We start from the raw sequence: 22,592 nt of genomic DNA on the forward strand, positions 1-22,592 counted from the left end.
CGTCTATCTATTGGTTCATTCACCAAATATCCCTAACAGCTAGGGCTGAGCCAGGTCAAATCCAGGAGCCTAGAATACCACCTGCATCTCCCACATGGGTAGCAAGGGCTCAAGTACTTGGGCCATCATCTGTTGCTTCCTAGGATGTGCATTGGCAGGAAGCCAGTTGGGAAGTAGAGTAGCTGGGACTCCAACCAGGTGCTCTGATACAGAATTCAAGCATCCCAGGTAGTAGTGAAACCCACTGCATAACATTCACACCTCATATTCTCTACTAAAGTTTTATTTCCCTTATTTCTTACCCACTCCCCCCATTCATTGCCCAACCACAAAATGCTTAGGGGTTAAAGATCCCTTATGCCAACTACTAGTCCAGGCCAGGGATCCCATGAGAGAGAAAGACACTGGGGTTATGCTTATGTCATCAGGTCCAAGGGCTTTGTGTGTATGAATTCATGTAGTCCTCATAATGACCCTACACAATAGGCAGTATTATTCACCCCATTTCCTGGACGAGCAAACTGAGGCACCAAGGTTAAGCAGCTTGCCTAAGGTTGCACAGCTAATTTAGTCTCTAATCACAGGACTTTGACTACCAATCATGGTTAAGCATGTAGAAAAATTTAACATTTTCTCTTTTCCTTGTAAGTTTCAAGAATTTCAATCTATGAAATAAACTGGCAATAGACAGATGAACATGGAAGAAATACCAGTTTTATGAACACAAGAACCACGCACATGCAGCACTAGACTCATACGAGGGCCAGACACCTGCAGCTTACCTAGAAAGAAATGCAGGGCCCTGGACGGAGGTGGGGACAGGTGATGGGAGGGCATGGAAGGTGAGAGCAAGGGCTGCCTGGTTCCTCATGGGGACAGTCTCAGCCTCCCCTCACAGAGGGGTGTCTGGTCACCTGGGAGTCCTGCCCCGGACAGGTGTGGTCACGAAGTTCTTTCTCCCCAAGCTTTCCTAGGCTGGGGGGGGGGGGGCGTTCTGCTGGCATCTCCTGCTTCCCCCACTCAGGCCGAGGGCTCCAGATTTCCCATTCAAAAAGGGTGCTCTTCAGCCCGAGTGCAGTTGCTTTGAGTATCCATGTCGAACTATGCCAAAGAATTAAAGACATCCATTCTGCAGAGCTATATTTCAGGCTCCCTGCGGCTTCTCTCCCTCTGCTGGCCAGGGAAGGTTTTCCTAGGAAGCAGCGTTTGAGCAAAAACTTCAAAGATGATGAGGAGCTTCTGAGTCTGGGTGACCTTCCCAGCAGGAAACGGAAGCCTGGAGAGGGCAAGAGGCAGTTCAAGGGCAAAAAGCAGGCCTGTGTGACAAAGCACAGCGAGGGATGGAAGATGTGTCAGGAGCTATGGGAAGCCATTGGCAGACTTTTTTTTTGGGGGGGGGGGGGACAGGCAGAGTGGACAGTGAGCAGTGAGAGACAGAGAGAAAGGTCTTCTTTACTTTTGGTTCACCCTCCAGTGGCTGCTGCGGCCAGCGCTCCGCGCTGATCCGATGGCAGGAGCCAGGTGCCTCTCCTGGTCTCCCATGGGGTTCAGGACCCAAGCACTTGGGCCATCCTCCACTGCACTCCCTGGCCACAGCAGAGAGCTGGCCTGGAAGAGGGGCAACCGGGACAGAATCCGGCGCCCCGACCAGGACTAAAACCTGGTGTGCCGGCGCCGTAGGATTAGCCTAGTGAGCCACGGCACCGGCCCAGACTTTTTTTTTTTTTTTTTTTTAAGATTTATTTATTTGAAATGCAGAGTTACACACAGAGAGAAGGAGAGGCAGAGAGAGAGAGAGAGGTCTTCCATCTGCTGGTTCACTCCCCAGTTGGCAGCAATGGCCAGAGCTGCACCAATCTGAAGCCAGGAGCCAGGAGCTTCTTCTGGGTCTCCCATGCAGGTGCAAGGGCCTAAGGACTCAGGCCATCTTCTGCTGCTTTCCCAGGCCATAGCAGAGCGCTAGATCAGAAATGGAGCAGCTGGGACTCGAACTGGTTCCCATATGGGATGCCGGCACTGCAGGCAGCACCTTTACCCGCTATGCCACAGCGCCAGCCCCAGACTTTTAAAAATTGTATTTATTTTATTCATTAGAGAGAGAAAGAGAGAGAGAGAGAGAGAGAGATCCCATTTACTGCTTCACTCCCTAAATGCCCAAATTCTTTAACTGATGCACCAAAAGCGTTCCCCCGCCGGCAGTCTCTAAGCAGAGCCCTGAGGTGACCCAAGTCATTACTGAAGTCCTAGCTGCTGAGTGACAAGGGGGGGTGAGTGAGCTCTGGAGTACACAGAGACCTGGAAGAGGGCGGGATAGCTGGAAGGTAGGGCCTGGCGCAGACCCTGATGGGGGTAAGGTGCCAAAAGATGTGGTTGGATGGATCCACAGGAGCATGTCATCAGGGCCACCATGCCAGCACAGGAGTGTGGACTTGAGTTCCAAGAGCCAAGGAAGCCCCAATAGGTTTTAAGCAGAGACGGTACAAGAGCAGACCTGGGCTTTATTTATGTATATTTTTAAAGAATTATGGAGACGGAGAGAGAGAGAGAGAAATCTTATGATTCACTCCCTAAATGGCTGCAGTGGCCAGGGCTGGGCCAGGCCGAAGCCAGGAGCCTAGAACTCCATCCTGTCTCCCACGTGGGTGGCAGGGGTCCAGCATGCAAGGCCATCTACCCCTGTTTTCCCACAGACCTGTGTCTCAGCAGAATCCCTTCAGGCAGTGGAGAGAGCCCCTTGGCAAGGCTGCAGGAGACACCTCGGGGAAGGTGATGGGCCTGGAGGGGGCGGGGCCACAGGTTACCAGCTCAACACCAGGCACTATTGAAAGACATCCCACAAGGCCCAGCTCTCTCAAGGAACTTTCAAGGGTGGTGTTTGTGCAGAGAGGCGTGGTAATCAACTGAGTGTGAGGAAAGAGGGAAGGAGGGAGAGAAAGACCTCTCCAATCCTCATTTCTGGCTGGGGATGGGACAAGTTCAATGTAGGACATAGCGAGAGCACCAGTGGCCGAGGTGGACAAGCAGCAGCAGGGACAGTAAATACAATCCAACAGCTTCTCGAAGATGGCAATTAAATTTTTTTAAAAGATTTATTTATTTGAAAAGGAGAGAGTAAGAGATAGAGAGCGAGAGCGAGAGACAGAGAGAGAGAGAGAGGAGTTTCCATCCATTAGTTCACTCCCCAAGTGGCCAAAATGTGTAGGGGTGATCCAGGTGGAAGCCAGGAGCCTGGAACTTCATCTGGGTCTCCCAAATGGGTAGCATCTTCTGCTGCTTTCCCAGGCACATCAGCAGGGAGCTGGATCAGAAGTGGAGCAGCCGGGACTGGAAACCATGCTCACAGGGGATGCTGGCGTCCCCGGCAGCAGCCTAACCGTCCTTGCCCCAGGAGCTAAATCCTGGAGAGAAATGCTGTGGTCTGAACATTGCCTCATTGTGCCCTGTGTGATGCAGCTCTGAAAGCAACCACAACCGGAAACAGCCCACTTCCGCTTCCCCTCTGAGGGTCTCAGAGCACCTGGAGATTGGCTTCAGCTGCCTTGTTAAAGAATTGGGCTATTATGTTAGAACAATCCTCAGGGACTGCCACAGAACAAAAACATTCCATGCAAATCCAACTTCCCATCCCTGAGATGCAAGTTCACTTCCCACTAGTAAGTGTCATGCCATGCCAGCACCATATAAAATAGGTTACCTTTTTTTTTTTTTTTGGAAGAGTTACTCATTAATTTATTGGAAAGGCAGAGCAATAGAGAAGGAGGGAGGGAGGACGGAGAGATCTTCCATTCCTTGGTTCACTCTGCACTCCCCAAATAGCTGCAGCAGCTGGGAGGCAGATTCCACTCTGGTTCCTAGGTGGGTGGCAGAGGTCCAAGCACTTGCGCCACCATCTGCTGCCTTCCCAGGTGCCTTGGCAGGAAGCTGCATGGGAAATGGGAAACAGAGTGGCAGAGATTGCCCGCACACCTGTAATGGGATGCCTGCTTAGCAAGTAGCTCTACTTGCTGTGCCCCAGAATAAGGAAGTCTTAATGCTGGTGCTGAATTTTTTTGTCCTGTATAGGGCATTTTCCTGGTGTTGATTATGAGGCCTCTAGGACTGTCAAAAAATTCTACCAGTGATCTTTAGAAAAGAATACACCTCCTCTGTCTGGAAAGAGTTAATTTTCAGTCGGTTGGGAGATAGGATATGAGAGATTTTTATTACCAAGTTTCCAAATCTCCTTGCCTGCTCGTGCCCTGGAAATGCTAGTGCCTGGTCTGTCAGGGTCCACTCCATCCTCGAGGGAGTGGATGCATGCACGTGGGAATTCAGTGCGTTCTGTTGGTTTTAACCCTGCAACGAGTTTTTTGTTTTTTTTTTTTTTTTTTTTTTTGCTAAGCGCGCGCTATGCGTGCACCTCCCATTATTTTAACAATCGTGTTTTGACAATTCATGGGGAAAAAAAATGTCTGGAGCAAATTGAGCTCCTCTAGCAATAAACATTTAGACATACAATGTGAACCGTGCCATTGTTCCTGGTGGGGAGCTCCCGAGTTTGTTTCTTTCCTGGAAAGAGAGCATGTCAGTGCGTCTTCCTCCCCCAGGTCTCTGGAAATGGAAGTCTCCCTTCCCCAGTAATTGTTGCGAAGCCTTGACAATAGTCTTGCAGCAACTTCCATTCCAAAGAGTTGAGGGGAGATTAAATTCAGGACAATTGGGGTAGATCCAGGGGAAAGAGCTGCGCTTCCAGCTGCTCGCGGGGACTCAGAGGGTAGGAGACGGCCTTTGCGGGGCGCGGAGTGGGTGGTGCGGCCTCGGTTTCGGGATGGGCGCCTACCGCATCTCCGCACACGCGCAGCCTCTCAGCCGGCCGGTCAGCAGCTCCAAGGGGAGCCAACTTTGCCTCTCCCGCGGGTGCAGCAGAGAGGAGCTGGGACGTGGAGCCAGCGCGGCGCGACTTGGGGCCGCCCCAGCTTGCAAGGGAGCAGAGGCAGAGCCGGGCGCGGGGGCGCTCATTGTTGTCCCGGGATCTGCTGGCGCTCAGAGGCCCCGTGGCGGGCGCGGGCGGCGGCGGCGGCGGCGGCGCGCGCGATCCCTGCCTCGAGCACGCCCTAGCGGCCCGCCGGAGCCTGGACTCGGGGCGCGCGGCGGGCAGCATGCGGCGGGCTGGGCGCCGCGGGCCGCAGGTCCCCGCGCGGGCGAGGGGCGGGCTGGCGGCGGTGCGCCCTGGCGCGCGGCCAGGCTCGGCGTGAGCGAGCGATGGGCTGACGCGCAGGACCTGCGGCGGGGGCGGCGGGGGCGGCGGCGGCGGCAGCAGCGGCAGCGGCGGCGGGGGCGGGGGCGCGCCAGCACCGGCGGGGCGGCTGCGGGCGCCGCGGAGGAGGAGGAGGCGGTGGAGGAGGAGGAGGAGGAGGAGGAGGCGGCGCCGTGCCGAGGCCGCCTGGTAGGCCAAGGGCCTGCGCCCAGGGCGAATGGGACAGCCTTTTCGGTGGACCAGCGGCTTGCAACCTGAAGTTCCTGGGCTCCCTTGCAAGCGCAGAAAATAAAAGGTAATGTGTCTTTGTTTCCCGGTGGCGATGGCAGGGAGGCAATTGTTTATACCGTACTTCTATTTCCATTTTTTCTTGCGGGCTGGGAGAAAGGGACACGCCACTTCTTCCTGCCGAGGGCCCAGAGAGCCTTTTATTTAGCGTTTGTTACATTTTAAAAATGCAGAGCCCACGTGGGGCACTCCCTTTGGCTACCCTTCCCCCTACATTCATGCGCACACACTTTCGATCTTACAACCATCTCAGGGTAGAGAGGGAGGATGGAAGGGGTATTGCTGTAAGCAGAGCTGGGTGGAATTAAGAAAAATAATAAAAGCATATTCTGACAATGACAGGGGAGTCCTGTCCTTGGGGTGCTGGAGAGAGAGAAGGAGCACTTCAGACTAGGTGGCGGCAGGCCGGCTGCTGGTCGCATGCTGCCCGCCACTAAAATGAGCCCCTCTCTTGTGTTCCAAATGGCTGCAGCAAGTTTGATGCAGAGAAGCCGGGGAGCTGGGAGGGAGGGGAGGAGAACAGGAGGAAACCCCCTTTAGTACGTGCTCATTTAAAAATAGCCAAACCCAGTGCTTCCATGTTGTAGGCAGCTGCTCCCCATGCCGGTGCCGGTGGAAATCAGAAAAGATGACCTAGTCCTGTACTTGCAGAGCTGTGTGGGAGCTGCCGGGGTCCCCAGCAACTCCCTTCCTTTCTCCACTACCTTGTCAGCAGAGTAGTTGCTTGGAGGATTCAGGCATATTCTGCAAAATTTCCAAGGGGTGGCTGTTCTAATAATAGCTCAGGCACTGGCTTCTTAATCCATACACATCCTCATTCTGAATGATGCAGCCGTGCCAGTCCCCCCGCCCCACCCCCAGGAAGCAGCTAGCTGAGAAATGAGATTCCCAGGGGCCTGGAAAAGACTCCCTGACACGATGGTGAATGGACGAGGCTCTGGCACCCCTCTGAATGGAACATCCCAGCAGAGGCGCTGCTGCTGTTTCTGGCTTTGCCTGTGCATCCTCACAGAGTCGCAGGAGAGGGATGCTCAGGAAAGCTCCCAGGGCGTATATCTAAATCGGAGCTGGTCCAGAACACAACCTGTTCAGTTTTCGATGGACCATTCAGCTGCTCGTAGCCCCTTCCCCCCTCAGCAGCCTGAAGTCTTGTGCTTTTTCTAAAGCATGGCTGATGTGTGGGAAAGCACCCAGCAGAGAGCCCCCCACCCCCAACACGCTGGTGACTTGGTCTGGGGCAGCCAGCACTCACTCTGGGAAAAGTCCCCCAGGGGTTGGACGCATCATCTGTCCCTTGGACCTGGCGGAACTCAGCTCTGTGAGCGTTCCTGGAATGTGCAACAAGGTGCTTTTTGGGGAAGGGAGAAGATTTCACTTCATTGTTTTGTTTCTGGTCTTTGAACTCTGTCAAGCTCATTCTTGGCATTTGGCCACATATATATGGAAGTGTGGCGGGGACGGGTCCAGAAGACCTGCCTCTCGGATCAGCAGAAATCTGGTTTTGTTTCTTGTCTCTTGCACCTTGAAGTATTAGATGAACCGACTTGTATACAGTCTTCTGTTGGCCGAGGCATCCGTTCTGCTGCCATTGGAGCCTGCATTTGTTTAAAACCCAGCAGGAATGAGGGGTCCTGCAGCAATTAGATTAGCATCCATGTGGTCCTGGGAGGTTAAAGAGCTACAATTACTTTAATTGGAGGCAATATTTGGACACGCTTTGAAATCAGCCCTGTATTGTCCAGCCAGTGAACAGACTGTTGCCTGCAGATAACTTGGAAAGAAGTAATGCCTGATGCCCAAAGTTGTGTGGATAGGAGCAGCATTTTAGGAGAAAAGTAAACCTTTTGATTAAAAAGTAACACTTTGACGTAGCAGTGAGATTTAAAAGATCGCTGGAGCTGCTCTTGCTATCTTCTTTTTGGAGTTCGTCGTGAACTAATTTTTATTAATAAGACTTGTTATTTGTGGCTCGGGGCCTCTTTGTACTTGGTAGATATTGCCACATCCCCAGATAGCGTGGCAGGTGGCTGGTTAGTGTCATTAGCATTATCTTGTTGTTGGGGAAATCAAGACCCCTGGAGGTGGAGCGAGTCGCTGATGTCATAATCCGCGAGAGCAGCATCCCAGATGTGTCCTGCGCTCGATTTGGTTGTCACGGCAGAGTTACAGCCTGAGGTCAGGGGAGAAAACAAGAAATGAGTCCTTGCTTGGGTCTGGAACTTGGAGAAAAGCTCTCTAGAATAGTGGCCATCCAAGGATTGTCCGGCAACGGGCTCCTAAGGCAGCCTTGGTGCGTGGACGAACAGGGCGTGAGTGGTTTGTGATGGGAAAGTGAGCGATGCGGTGGAAGGTTCAGGAAAGCCCACGAGGAGGGGATGTGCTGGGCTACTTTGGTCTCCTAAGTGTGGGTGGGGGTGAGATCCCCTTCGAAGACTTACTGACTTGCCTGCACTTGTGCTGACTTTGTGGGTGCAAGTGTGTACGTACGTGTGTGTGTGTGTGTGTGTGTGTGTGTAGAATACTTAGAGCTCTATTCACATGAGGCCTTATCCCTTGAAAGTATATACTTACCCGTTATTGCATTGGGCATCACACCACACTGAATGAGTGAAAATAGGATGGAACGGTTTCACGGTAAAGCTTGGTTCTTAGATATTTTTGCATAAATACATTCTTTAAGAAACATAGGAACAGTGTAACTTCTGAATTCCTAAATATTTCAAAATGAGAAGTAGGCATGCTACCAGTTAACCAATTCATAGAGTTATTTGAAACCATACCTTGCATAGTATCAGAGCGTCTGAGTCTGGGTTCACAGCCAATTTTAATTCACAACATTTTTTTTTATATCACCTGATGCATCAATAAATTTTGACACAGAAATTATCTCTTAAGGTTTATTTGTTATGCAAAATTCCAGCATCTCTATTAGAAGCGATTTCTCTGGACCTACTGGGAGGACAGTACAGTACTGATCAATCTACATCCTAAAAACTGTATTCCTCCACAAGGTGCAGAAGAGGAGTCTCCTGACTTTAGCAAGATCGGCAGGTAGCTTGGGACCACAGTGGTTATCCACGTACTTCCCCGCTTCTGATTCTTTGCTGTCTGCTGCTCTCTGAACATGTATTGCAAAGAATTAGAAACGGTGTTGAATGTCTCTGAAAAGTTAGGCATTGCCGTGAGAAAAGAGTGAAAAGGAATGATTCTATCAGTTGCATAGTTCTGTGAACTTTTTCCACAGTAAGCAAAATCACAGAGTCTTAGACAGTCTGCGGAACGTGGCTCCAAAAAATCCGACTAGTGGCCAAGAGGTAGATGCGAGAGTGTTTTACCTTGTGGTGTTCATCCTAGCTGCAGTCCGGCTTCTGTGCATGGCGCTCTTTTCCATTTTGGTTTTTCTCAGAACATTTCATCTCAGGAGCTGGAACATTAGCTCTCGGAATCTGGGCTACAGAGTCACTATTGCATACAAAGTCCAGATGGTTCTACCGCTCTCTTCTGCACCAAGTTTTCCAAATCAGCATCAATGCAGCTTATCGAAAACTCTCTCCACAGCGGTTTCCTTTCACATCCCCAAATCCATCAGCTGCCACCCTTCCCTCTGCCCCGTTGGGTCAGCGTGGCGTCTCTTGATAAGGAATCGTTGAGACATCCCCTGACAGTGGGGGCAGCCAGCTCTACTGGTACTCGTGGATTGTACTAAAAACTCTATCGTGTGCCTCTCATCTTTTACAGAAGATGATCAGAGCTGTCGCTACCATTTAATAAATTGCACACATGCTTCCTTTGGGTGACAGTGTGTGTATGTGTGTGTTTTGGTTGTTAATTGTGTCTGCATGGGGTGGGTATTTTCCTTCCAAAGAGAAATAGTCTTCTCTTTGAAAATGGAAATTATAGCTATGAATAAAGACCATGATTTCTGGAAAGTACTGGAGGATTATGAGGGGTCTGATTTCGTTCAGTGGCCTCTGCTACCACCAAGCCATCAAGGAGAAATGAGCTGGTAGCCTCAGTTTGAACTGAATGGATGAGGAACTCCCCAGCAGATGCAGGAGCATGGTTAACTCTATTACAGAGTCGTTGTATAGGGCTTGTAGGTCTAGCTGGTTAGGAAACATGCTCTCTATTGTTTTTAGTGTTTCTAGGGTCTGTTGTTTTAACAATGAAATGCTCCAGCCATTCCATGTTGCAACACGAGAAGAAGTTTGCCATTTGTCTATGGTCAAGGTCATTGGTACATACATACCCTTTGCCCCTAACTGACCACATTCACATGTTCTTTGCTGCTTCTTTCTTATTTGCAATATATGTGCCAATCCATGGCCACCACACACTTTGTGTTCTCCTAATACTTGCTACATTTATCCCAGAGCTCATGATGAGTTAAGCCTTGAGGCTTGAGCCAGTCACTGAGTGGATTTAGTATACCACACTTCAGCCTTGAGCTTGAATTTAGGCTTCATTTGACACCTGAAAAACCCAGTGGTCTATTGTGAAATGTAGCTTGTTGGGTCTTCTTGGGTCTCACCTTCTCCTAGCGTGCACTGCCCTGTGGCCCTTCTCTCAGCCTAGCAGTACGCAACCTGCCATCAGGCCAGGAGTCTTGGTACAGAACCTTTGAACAATAGTTTTTACTTAATGTTAGCCAGAATCTGTCCTTCCTGACTTGAGGTTGTCACCCCACAATCTCCATCAGAAGTAGCCTGTTCTTTGGGGATGCAGTCGTCTGTGCAGGCCTCTCGCCTTTCTTTGTCCTTGATGCATGAGGAATGCATGAAAAAAATGGCATGTAATGGGGAATTAGATTGATAATGCATGACAGCGAATGGAAATAATAATCGGAGAGTTGCCAGCCTGTGCCATTCATAACCATAAAATGCACAATTACGCTCTCACCACATGCCTGTGCAGAAGTATAGAGATGTGACAAACTCAGACTTAGGAACCCAAATAGCATGGGGCCATCTGGAGCCGGGCGACCCACCTACACACAGCCGCACAGGATGCTGCTGGCTTTGCCCATTTGCCTGCTCCTGCTGCCTTCCCCCAGTAAACATCCCATATTTATGTCTGTGTTGCTCAGGGAGAGAGCAGAAAAGAAGGGCGGGTGGTGAGGACGTGAAGCAGACAGAGTTGAGCACAATGGGGTGCAGTGTTCTGTCTTCTCAATCCTCTTTTATTGGGCTGCTGGAGTGTTTTGTAACAGGGGAACTGCAGAGTGACCAGTAGCACAGATGTAGCCTGCAGGTCTTGGCAGGCGGGACGAGACATGTGCAGAAAGGCGACAGTAGCGAGGGCTGTCAGGAGCCAGGGCCTTCGCACTGGCAGGGGGCGCTGCGCGGCGCGGCCGGTGTTCAGTCTACTAACCATGTGCGGATGTGATTTGGGGATTGTCATTCCAAGCAAACAATGCAGACAAATGATGTTTTAAAAGTACAAGGGAGTACGTAGATCACTTTTATGGATGTGGAAGAGCTCGCAGGCATCGAGGGACCTTGCCAGGGTCCTAGGCACCAAGGCCAGCGCCCCTGCCTGCTGATGTGCATTTCCGTGATGCAATCAGTAGGGCAAACGGAGAGGAGCTTGTGGTATCCTCTTGCAGTGAGTTTGATCAGCCAGCCAGCTCTGCCACTTTCTAGCTATGAGGCCTTGGGTAAATGCTGAATCTGTCTGAGCCTCAGTGGTCTTACAGTCAGAGGAGGAAGTGAGACAATAAAACTCAAAAAGTATGGGAGAGTTTTTTAGAACAAGAAATTTTGTCTTCGTATTCTCTCCACCCCCCAGATTATGTCACAGGGGACTCAGCGCTGCTCACTTTAGGAGGGATTTAGAACACATTGGAGCGTGAGAAGACAAGGGGCTGTGGAAGTGGAGATACTAAGGAAATAAATGACACAAATTCACTTACAACACTGAAGTGAGTGTTAGAGTAAGTTGCATAAGGGAAGCAAATGTTCACTGTGAAATTTCATAGATGTGCCCTGGCCTTCCAGAAAGGGCTTTGCAGGTAAAGGCGCGACCCTAGAAGGCGGAGATACAGTCACTGTGTAATATTCTGTGGTTTCTTTTAATTCATTACTATGAATTAGGATAAGGTTTCCCATTCCAGTTTATTTACTGTGTTTCTCCCAAGTGATAAATGCAGTGAGCTAATAGCAGAAATTGGCTTGGAACCTGAAAATACTGGATGCTTGTTGGAGTTTTTCCCACTGTTCCAACCACTCTTTAAAAAAAGGGGGGAGGGGTTCATTTTCTTGTAATTTGAGAAATCAACATACCAATTTACATAATATTCATCAAAAATTATTTAAACATTAATAGCCTTCCAGGTGTCCAATAAATCAGAATGAGAGATGATCGGGCCTCTGGAGACAATTGAACAGACACACAGGCTGCAGAATAAAAGCACTGAACAAATGCACAAACAGGGAAGTATTTATAGAACACCCTATCTGCATCCAAGACCAGGATATATTTTAGGTGAACCCCGAGGGACAGCTATGGCAGCTTTGGCCTAGACAGGGTGGAGTGTGTCTGTCATTTCATAGAGAAATTACAAACTAGTATTTGTTTGTGGTTTCTTCCCTTTTTTTTATTGTGGAAAATATGGTTTTTGTAGTTCACAACAATTTAGCTTGCCGGCCTTCGTGTTCCCGAGGTAGAGATTTGATGCTATTTCAATACAGAGATCTACAGCTTCCAACTTGGTAAGAGATCCAGATCCTCAGAAAATAATATCCCAAATCCCAAATCCCAAATCCCAGATCACAAACCACAGTTCTTTGTTGTTGCCTGGGCGGCGAGAGTCTCCCTTTCTTCTTGCCAGTGGAAGTGACCATACCCTAGAGAACTGACAAAGCTCAACTGGAAGATTTGGTCAGCTGCAAGTTGGCAACCATGGCTTTTTGTTTGATGTCGGACATAGGAAAAAATCAATGTGTGCGCGTCCTGCTCCTTGTTGGCAGGGGTTGGGTGGACGGGTGGAAGGTGCTGCAGCTTGTGGGGTGGCTCCAAGGGCAGCATGATGCCCTTCTCACTGAGCAAGGTTGTCTATCCAGACTGGCTTTGAATGTCTGGTTCTTGATGTGGCTGCAGTTTTCCCCTAAATACCATTCCCCAAAGGAACCTCCCTGGAGAGTGCTGAAGTTGACCCATGCTTTGCTGTGGCCCCTTTGTTAGGGCTGGGCCCACCTGTGGTTTTCTGATTACTCCTCTGCCCACTGGGATTCAGAATCATTGTCCTGTGATGAGTGATTCACCCTGACTCTGCCTCCTGCTTCCTCTCCGTGACATTACCAGGAGTCCTCTGGTCTGCGGCCAGCCTTTTAAATGAATTTTCTCCAGTGCCTTGGTCACACTTGTTCTTGGCAGATTCTTTCAGGATGAGATGCTCACTGCTGTCATCATAGTCCAGGGCTTCCTCTCTCTTTCCTAAATTATAAAGTCAGCACAGTTATCTCTTTGTCACCTCCCCCCCACCCCCCTCACCCTGCCTCTCCACCACCACTTTCTGTCTCCCTTCTCACCTTCATCCCACGGTCCTCAGCATGGAATAGAAGACCTATCATGATCTAGCAGCTTCTCCCATACTTCTGTTGTCCTTCACACACACACACACACGCACAACCTTGCCTCTTCTCTAGCACATTTTTTAAAAATTTATTTAAGTTTTAAAAGCTTCATGTATTTCATGTACACATGATACTTCCCACCCTGCCCTCCCTCCCACCCATACTCCAACCCTTCTTCCACTTCCCTCTCCCATTCCCGCTGTTAATTTTTACAAAGATCTACTTTCAGTCTACTTGATGATTGTAAAGTTAACCCTGCACCAAGTAAAAGAGTTCAACAAATGGTGTGAAGAAAAAAAACACTGTTCCTCAATGGAAGAGACAACAGCTACGAACAGTCATTGACTCTCAAAATGTCCATTTCATTCCAATACATTACATTTTAGGTACTCTATTAGTTACCTCAGATCAGGGAAAACCTATGGTGTCTATCTTTTTGGGACTGGCTTATTTCACTAAATATAATGGTTTCCAGCTGCATCCATTTTGTTGCAAAAGACAGGATTTTATTTTTTTTAACAGCTAAGTAATATTTCATAATGTATATATGCCATAATTTCTTTATCCAGTAAACCGTTTATAGACATCTGAGTTGATTATATATCTTAGCTATTGTGAATTGTTCTGCAGTAAATGCAGGGATACAGATAACTCTTTCATGTGCTGATTTCTTTTGGTTTGGGGAAGTTCCCAAGAGTGGGATGGCTGGGTCATGTGGTAGGTCTGTATCCAGGTTCTAGAACATTTGACCTCATCTGAACTCCCCCTCTGCAGTCGCCGCTCCCCTTTACTTAGAGATGCACCCTGCTTGGGACACTCTTCTGCTTTTCTACTTGGAACCCTAGTGTCTTCCCAGAGGAGTGAGTCTCCCTCCTTTATTGTATCCCCAACATCCTCCCTACACATGGCCCAACATGAACTCAGCAACTGCAGTGAGCCATGTCTGTGTGTCGCCCACCATCTAAAGGAAGCTCTTAGATCCTTGTTTCTGCAGCACAGAACATCATGCCTGGCTTTGGCAGGTGCTTCAAAATATCACTGAGCCATTAAGTGTCACCTAGTAGGGCCTCCATCCTTTTATTTCCTGGCATATCCCTGAAGTTTATGTTTTGCTGGCTTGAGCCTGGTGTCCTTACCTGTCTGGCAGCTCTTCACCCTCTTCCCTCTGTGTGTTTCTGTGTCACAGGATAAGAAAATCAGGCCAGTGTGATCCAGCTGTCTTCTGTTAATTAGAAGGCTTAGGGTTGGTATTGCAGCGTAGTGGGTGAAGCCACTGTCTGTGATGCCAGCATCCCATATAGGTTCTGGTTCAAGTCCCAGACTGCTGCACTTCTGATCCAGCTCGCTGCTAATGCATCTGGGAAAGCAGTGGAGGATAGCTATAACGCTTGGGCCTCCGCACCCATGCAAGAGATCTAGATGGAGTTGCAACGTGGCCCAGCCCTGGCTATTGCGGCCATGTGGGGAGTGAACCAGTGCTTGAAAGATCTCTGTCTCTCCTTCTCTCCCTGTAACTTTGCCTTTCAAATAAATAAATCAATGTGGGTGGGGTTTTTTTTGGGGGGGGATGGGGCTTTTTTTTGTTTGTTTGTTTTATTTTTTAATTAGGAATGCTTAGCCTCCAAAGTCCTAACTGGCAAAACAGCAGAAAGAATCTGAGCATCACAAAGTCCATGCCTCTGACATTGTAGGACTGTGTCAGTGATAAAAACCGGCCAGAATCCTTGCTCTCAGGGAGCTTGAATTCTGAAGGAAGAGACAGACATTAGCACCACCAGGAAGGGAACCACATGGGCTGCCAGAAGGTGCTAACGTGTGACAAGGTGGCTGTTTATCTCGGGCCTTGGAGCAGATTGTACAAAAGCTGATAGTTGAGCAGAGATGGGGAGGCTGTGCGCAGGGGAGCCCTGGTGAGGTCATTCCAGGCTGAGGGAGGAGCCCATCAGAGGCCCTGAGCCAGAAGTGTAACAAGTCAGGGGAAGCCTTGAGTGAAAGGAGAGCCGTGGTGGGCGTTGCTCAGGCCTTAAACGCATTTGGGCTGGAGGACAGTACAGGGCTGGGGAGCCCCTGGTCCCACTGAGGCTGTGCTTGGAGCGGTTGGGTGCTCTGGGGCTGGGCTGCAAGGTGGCAGAGGTGGAAGCAGGCGTGCAGTGGGGTGACTGCTGCAGGAATCTGGGCAAGTGATGGAAGTGATGATGGTGAAAAGTGTTCAGATTCTGCATATTTTGAGGAAATATGTATTTATTTATTTATTTGACAGAGATGGGAGTGGGGAGAGAGATCCCATTGACAGGGGCTTAGCCAGGGCCAAACTGGAGCTTCATGCAGGAGTTGAAAATTCATTCTGGTGGCAGAAACCCAACTACTTAGATCCTCTCTACTGCCTCCTAGGTTCTGCCTTAGCAGGAATCTGGAGACAGGAGTCGCACCCAGGCAGTGTGGTATGTGGCACAGGCATCTCAGCAAATCCCTTAACCATTCGGCCAAACATCCTGCCAGGTTCTAGATTCCTGGAAGATAGAACCAGCAAGTCTTTCTGGAGGTTGGGTGTGGGATGTAAGCTAAAGACTGGAGTCCATAATTTGAGAGCTAAAGAACAGAGCGTGCAGATGGCAAGATGGAGTTCTCATTGCCTGGAACAGAGTGGGGGGAGCAGAAGCTGCACCAGGACCACTTAGACCTGGTGATGTCCAGAGGGCCTTTCCCCCTGCAGCTCCGTCCCAGTTCAGGTAATGGGGTAGCAGGCTGGAGATACGGAAGTGGGACTCACCGTGTCTTGGGATTTGAAGCACAAGACAGTAAGCTTCACAGCTCAGTCCTGAATAGGACATCTGGGAAAAATATGCACCAGGCTCCCAATAAAATGAACGTAATGTTTTAAAAAAATGAAGTAATTGCTCAAAATGTGAAGAACTCATACACAAATTGAACCCTCCATTTGGGCTTCCCGGCAGCCTCTTTGTGATATGTCACAGGGATATCTCTGACTCCAATTGGAAAGTTTCGTTTATTTCTTTTTATTTGTTTATTTAAAAGGCAGAGTGATGGAGACAGAGATCTTCTACCTGCTGGCTGACTGCTATTTTAAACAGAGTTATTGATGCATCATTGACATCCAGTAAACTGTATAGGGGCTGACGCTGTGCCATAACACTTTAGGCCTCTGCCTGTGGTACAGGCATCCCATGTGGGTGCCAATTTGAGTCCCGCCTGCTCCTCTTCCAATCCAACTCTCTGCTGATGGCCTGGGAAAGCAGCAGAGGGTGGCCCAAGTGCTTGGACCCCTGCACCCACATGGGAGACCTGGAAGAAGCTCCTGGCTTCAGATTGGCCCAGCTCCAACATTTGCAGACATCTGGATCGTGAACCAATAGATGGAAGGCCTCTATCTCTGTCTCTCCCTCTCTCTCTGTCACTCTGTGGGGTAAGTCGTGATATAGCAGGGTCCTTCAAGAGGGTTGTGGACAATGGAATTAAAACATAAGTTGATTTGGGTGCAAAAAAAAAAAAAAAAAAGGTTGACATCCAAGCATAGTCATCATAATATGCATTTTCCATGAACTTTTTGAAGAACTGTCCTCATGGTCAGGATGTGGCACCCCATACTTTTTGTCTGTCAGATTTACTTAGACTGTTTTGCATTTTAAGTGCAGTGCTAGACAAAGTATGAAGCACGAGTGTAATTGCCAGCCCTGCCTCATGTCTTTGCGCCCATTTAAAATTCTGGCTTTGCTTATAGCTTTATCTAATCACAGACTCATTTCCAGGTGTTCCCCAAAGGGTATGTAGAAAACACAGTGAGGTTTGGTTACCACTGGTTTGCAGCCACGTGGTGAGCTATTTGCCACTGGCCTTATTGGTTTCAATCAGGAAGGAGCAAAGATCAGAAGCCCTGCCATGGTTTAATGAGCTCTGATCCAGGCAAAAAAACATACCCCTGTCTCTTCTTTCATGGCAACAGCCTCAACTGTAGGATCACTTTCAGCCTTTTTCCCTCTGTGTGGTCAACACAGTAATTACCTCCTGCAGGAGGCTTTGAGAAATTGTTCTTCAGTGTCCAATTAGAATTTTTGATTTGACTGACAGGTACAACACAACATCCTGATTTCTGTGACTGCTCACTAATGGATATTTTTAGAGCTCCTACTTGCCAAGGCTGTTGCATTTGAAGACGCTGCCTTCTCCTGATTTCCCATGACAGCGTTCCCACCTTGAGGCTTCTAGCCGCTGCAGTAGAAAGGAGCTGGACACCTTTTGGGTTTTGGAGTCCTCTCCCGCCCACTGTGTGCTTTCTCTGTTTCCCTGCTCTTTCTCGCTTGATTTCCCAGCCCCCGTTGTTAAATGGCCATTGGGTAGGAAAGGGAGCAGCCCTGCATCCCATCTTCTCCTGGGAGCTGCTGCACCACCATCAGCCGCTCCAGGGGCAGGTCTGGGGTGGTTCACCGGGCCACCAGCCAGTGTGAAACCTCCCTCAAGATGAATGGAGGCAGAGTGCTGCCAGCGCAGCCCGTGCAAGAGCAGGGAGTCCCTCCCAATGACATGCTAGCAGAATTCTTTCCAAAAAGCTCCGTTATGTAAACACCAGGGCGGCAGCCTCCAGCCCAGATGGACTGCCCCATACAGATGTCAGGGTCATTGTCAAAACTCCCCTTAGTGTGAGCACTGCAGCTTCCTGAGCTCTCTATGGCTTTCCTGTTGAGGTAGGGAGGCCAGGGGGGTGAGCTGGGAGCCTGGGACCACCCCACAGCACTGGTGGTCCCCTTGTTCCTTGGATGCTCTGCTGTGGCGCCTCTGGGAGGCCAGTCAGCTAGGAGTCACTACGAGGGCTGCCTTTGGAGTGCTTCCTGCTACATGTGGCCTCCACCCCATCCGGACCCAGGCACTGTGGTCAGGAGTTGGCTACTTCACATCCAGGGGAGCTTCTGCCAAGCAGGTGACCTGGCGGGGCTCCCAATTCCTTAGGTGCCTGTTCTGCCTCCAAAGTCCCAAAGGTAGAATTTGAAAAAGCTTACAGATGGCCTTGAAATACTATTTTATAGCCCTTTACATCCCCAGGGGGGCTATGGGGGCTATGATCTTGCTAATAGACAAAGAGGCTTGTTTGAGGGCAAACTCATTCCAAACCCTCTGACCGGTGTGGTAAGATGCCTTCCCCATTGCCAATGGCAGACTGATACTGATTCTCCATGAGCTATACTCATGTAGGTACATAAAGCACAAAGAAGACTGGTGTTCTTCAGACTGGGTTTTGGTCTGTGTTTCTCCAGAGTAGGCAAATTACCACGTATCTCACTGAATAGGAGTTAAAGTGTAGAGTACTCGCATTACATGATTGCCCTTGCAATGATAAATAAGCATATATGTGATTTAAATATGTAAACATTAATTCATGTAAAAGTGTTTATTGAGTGCCTGTTATGGCAGTGACATCATTTTATCTCATTCACATGCATATTAACATGTTCATGTTGATGAAATCGTTACAACTCTGATAATTGATTGCATAAGATCCATTGTTGTAGATAGCGCAGTGTCTCTTCCTGTTGATCAAAGCACAGGCAGAGATGTTTTCAAAATTAACATTGAAATGACAGATTGGATTAGATGTTGAAGCAAAGTAGACAAATGCAGGTTACCAAGAAAATGTCATCGAGGTTCTTGGTTATGGAATATATGAATACCAAACTGGCAGCATTAACATTTCTAAGTGTCCCACACGATGTTACATTTTACATAGAGGACATTCACTTGCACATTTGTACAAGGGAAATTGGTAGTTACGTAGGTACGTAGAAAAATGTGTTTGTGCTTATCAGTCTGTAGGACAATTTTTTAAAGCCTTCGGAAGCAGTAAGTGAAGGTTGTGAATATTCATTTCATCAAACTGCTTTTAATATTGTGTAATAAGAAGCACTACAAGTAAATACATTGGCTGTTAGAATAGATGTATTTTCTTGGAATCCCTGTTTAGAGTCCTGCACACATGTCCCAGCTTGTTGGGGTGGGAGGGCAGGGATTCTGGAATGCACCCGTCCTGCCTTCCTTCTGAGCACAGTCATCCTCTTCACCTTACCCCTGGCCCTTGGTCTTCTGGCCCCTTCCTCATCACTTGCAATGACACCGAGGCAACCCGTTTCATTCTGGACACTGATGCCCACTTAACAGTCCTTCCTTCTGTTGAATTCCAGTGTGTCTTCTGGAACCTCTGCTCACGGATTCCATTTTCTGCCCACCAAAGTCAAGTGCCTCTCTTTGCCCATTATCTGCAAGAGACGAGCAAGTGCTCACATCTGCTCTCTCTGCATATTCAACAGCAGCCTCCCTGGGCACTCATGCAAGTGTCTGGGATGGCTGGTAGGTGATATGCCACAGCCTTTGACATTTGGGCCTCGTAGGCAGTTTTCCAGGTCAGTTCTGGGAAGTCCTGCTTTCTCCAGGTTTTGGTGTGTAAAATATGGTACCCAATATTGAACACAGATTTCTAGAAACAGTTTGATTGTAGTACGATACTCCTAGGATGCCTGGTGATTCCTTCATCTGGATGCTGTGCTTTGGCCTGGGAACTACAGGATAGATAGAAAGCTGGAAACAGCGTGATCCCAATTTTTAATTCTGGAGGTGCCAACTCAGCCTCTTTGTCATCAGTAGATACTTCTTTTGTAGTAGGTTTATTCTGTAATTTCTGCCTTATTGCCAGACAGCATAAAGATATTAGTAAATATAGTTTTTTTTTTCAAAGAAATCTTTTATTTAATGAGTACAAGTTTCGTAGTACAACTTTTGGAATATAATGTTTCTTCCCACCATACCCACTCCCACCCCACCTCCTCCTCCCTCTCCCATTCCCAGTCCCATTCTCCATTAAGATTTATTTTCAATTAACTTTATGCACAGAAGGCCAATTCTGTACTAAGTAAAGATTTCAACAATTTGCACACACACACACACAAAATAAAAAAATTGAGAACAAATTTTATGGTTAATTCTCATGGTACAACTCATTGAGGACAGAGGTTCTGAATGGGGAGTATGTGCACAGTGACTCCTGTTGTTAATTTAACAGTTAACACTCTTATGTATGATGTCACTGATCACTTGAGACTCTTGGCATGAGCTGCCAAAGCTATGGAAGCCTTTTGCATCCACAATCTTTGTTAGTATTTAGACAAGGCCATAAGCAAAGTGGAAGTTATCTGCTCCCTTCAGAGAAAACTACATCCTTCTTTGATGGCCACTTCTTTCCAATGGGGTTTCACAGAAATTTTTCATGTAGGACTTTTCTTTTTTTTTTCTTTTCTATTCTTTTCTTTTTTTGGCTTTCCATGCCTGAAATGCTCTCATGGGCTTTTAAGCCAGACCAGAATGCTTTAAGGGCTGATTCTGAGGTCAGGATGCTATTTAGAGTGATTGTTATTCTATGAGTCTGCTGCGTGGACTGCTTCTTGTGTTGGAACATTCTCTTCTTTTTAATTCTATTGTTATTACCAGACACTAGATCTTATTTATATGATCCCTTTAACATTTAATCCTATCTATATGATCAATTTAACACTTAATATTATCACTTTAACACCTAAGATGGGGTTATTATCACCCAGCTTAATGGAATTTGGAGTCCCAAGGTGAATTTTTATCTGTGCCCTTAGAAGTTAGTCTGTGGAAAGTATGCAGAACTACACAGCTTTACAGTTAGAAACTTCTTCCTCTCTCTCTTATTCCCACTCTTATTTTTTTACTGAGATCTATTTTTTTTTTTTTTCAGGCAGAGTGGACAGTGAGAAAGAGAGACAGAGAGAAAGGTCTTCCTTTGCCATTGGTTCGCCATCCAATGGCCGCCGCGGCCAGTGTGCTGCGGCCGGCGCACCGCGCTGATCTGATGGCAGGAGCCAGGTACTTCTCCTGGTCTCCCATGGGGTGCAGGGCCCAAGGACGTGGGCCATCCTCCACTGCACTCCCTGGCCACAGCAGAGAGCTGGCCTGGAAGAGGGGCAACCGGGACAGAATCCGGCGCCCCAACTGGAACTAGAACCCTAGTGAGCCGCAGCGCCGGCTTACTGAGATCTATTTTTAATTGACTTTATACACCTATGATTAATTCTATGTTAACTAAAGAGTTCAGACAATGGTATTAAGAAGAAAAAAACAGGGCCGGCACCATGGCTCACTTGGTTAATCCTCCATCTATGGCGCTGGCATCCCATGTGGGTGTTAGGTTCTAGTCCCGGTTGCTCCTCTTCCAGTCCAGCTCCCTGCTGTGGCCCTGGAGGGGAGTGGAGGATGGCCCAAGTTCTTGGGTCCCTGCACACACATGGGAGACCAGGATAAAGCAACCGGCTTCTGGCTTCGGATTGGTTCTTTGCCAGCCATAGCAGCCATTTAGGGAGTGAAACAAATAAGGAAGACCTTTTTCTCTGTTTCTCTCCCCACTTTCTAACTCTGTCTGGAATATATGTTCGCCCTGATCTGTGATAACTAACTGAGCACATAAAAGGAAACCTGTAGAAGTGAAATTGACACTTTAAGAAGGAATGACTTGAACGGCCCTTGTCTTGACTGCCATTGAACAGGTGTTTGTTTTTTCTTCTTCCTTTTTTTTTAGTTTGACAGGTAAAGTTATTGACAGTTATTGCCTGTGCCTCTAATGTCTTTTCCAGGAACTCTTTGCCTGTGCCAATGTCTTGCAAGGTTTCCCCAATTCATTCTAACAATTTTATGGTACTAGGTCATAGCTCCTTTGTCAAAGATAAGTTGGTTGTAGATGCTTGGATTGATTTCTGGTATTTCCATTCTGTTCCATTGGTCTATCCATCTGTTTTTGTACAAATATCAGGCTGTTTTGATTATAACTACCTTGTAGTATATCTTAAAGTCTGGTATTGTGATGCTTCCAGCTTTCTTTTTGTTGTGTAAGATATCTTTAGCTATTCAAGTTGTCCTGTGTTTTCATGTAAATTTCAGCATCATTTTTTCTAGATCTGAGAAGAATGTCTTTGGAATTTTGATTGGTATTACACTGAATCTGTAAATTGCTTTTGGGGATATTGATTCTTCCAATCCATGAACATGGAAATTTTTTCGATTTTATTGTATCTTCTATTTCTTTCTTTAATGTTTTGTAATTCTCATTGTAGAGATCTTTGACATCCTTGGTTAAACTTATTCCAACGTTTGATTTTTTTTTTTTTGTAGCTATTGTGTATGGGATTGATCTTAGAAGTTCTTTCTCAGCCATAGCATTGTCTATGTATTCAAAGGCTGTTGTTTTTTGTGTACTGATTTTATATCCTGTTTCTTTACCAAACTCTTCTATGAGTTCAAATAGTCTCTTGGTGGACTCTTTTGATTCTCCTTTATATAGAATTATGTCATCTGTAAATAGGGATAGTTTGACTTCCTCTTTCCTGATTTGAATCCCTTTGATTTCTTTTTCTTGCCTAACGGCTCTGGTTAAAAGTTCCAAAACTATACTGAAGAGTAGTGTTGAGAGTGGGCAT

The 22,592-nt window shown here is 47.8% G+C and overlaps 2 protein-coding genes across 9 annotated transcripts in view; one reads left to right on the forward strand and one right to left on the reverse strand.

Annotated features, from left to right (window-relative positions):
• FRMD4A (FERM domain containing 4A) overlaps positions 1-22,592 on the forward strand; it is a 644,478-nt gene that overhangs the window by 404,803 nt on the left and 217,083 nt on the right. Inside the window, exon 1 of one of the 8 annotated variants that reach the window (XM_070055657.2) lies at positions 3,915-4,753. The exons of 6 other annotated variants lie outside the window; for them this stretch is intronic. The gene's annotated coding sequence lies outside the window, so the exon portion shown is untranslated. Of the gene's footprint in view, positions 1-3,914; positions 4,754-5,369; positions 5,532-22,592 lie in introns of those variants that run through there. One more of the 8 variants, XM_051820849.3, reaches the window with a different exon arrangement.
• Positions 3,795-22,592, reverse strand: part of LOC149122648 (uncharacterized) — a 28,276-nt gene continuing 9,478 nt past the window's right edge. Inside the window, exons 2-6 of the mRNA XM_089311940.1 lie at positions 14,235-14,273; positions 12,787-12,958; positions 4,820-5,540; positions 4,496-4,548; positions 3,795-3,921 (exon numbers count right to left, since the gene is read on the reverse strand). Of these exons, the coding sequence (XP_089168066.1) occupies positions 3,852-3,921; positions 4,496-4,548; positions 4,820-5,540; positions 12,787-12,958; positions 14,235-14,273 (1,055 nt within the window). The 3' untranslated portion in view covers positions 3,795-3,851. The remainder of the gene's footprint in view (positions 3,922-4,495; positions 4,549-4,819; positions 5,541-12,786; positions 12,959-14,234; positions 14,274-22,592) is intronic.

This window comes from Oryctolagus cuniculus, chromosome 13 (assembly GCF_051225735.1).
Source record: "Oryctolagus cuniculus isolate XC-2025 breed Fujian yellow rabbit chromosome 13, ASM5122573v1, whole genome shotgun sequence".
Taxonomy (NCBI): domain Eukaryota; kingdom Metazoa; phylum Chordata; class Mammalia; order Lagomorpha; family Leporidae; genus Oryctolagus; species Oryctolagus cuniculus.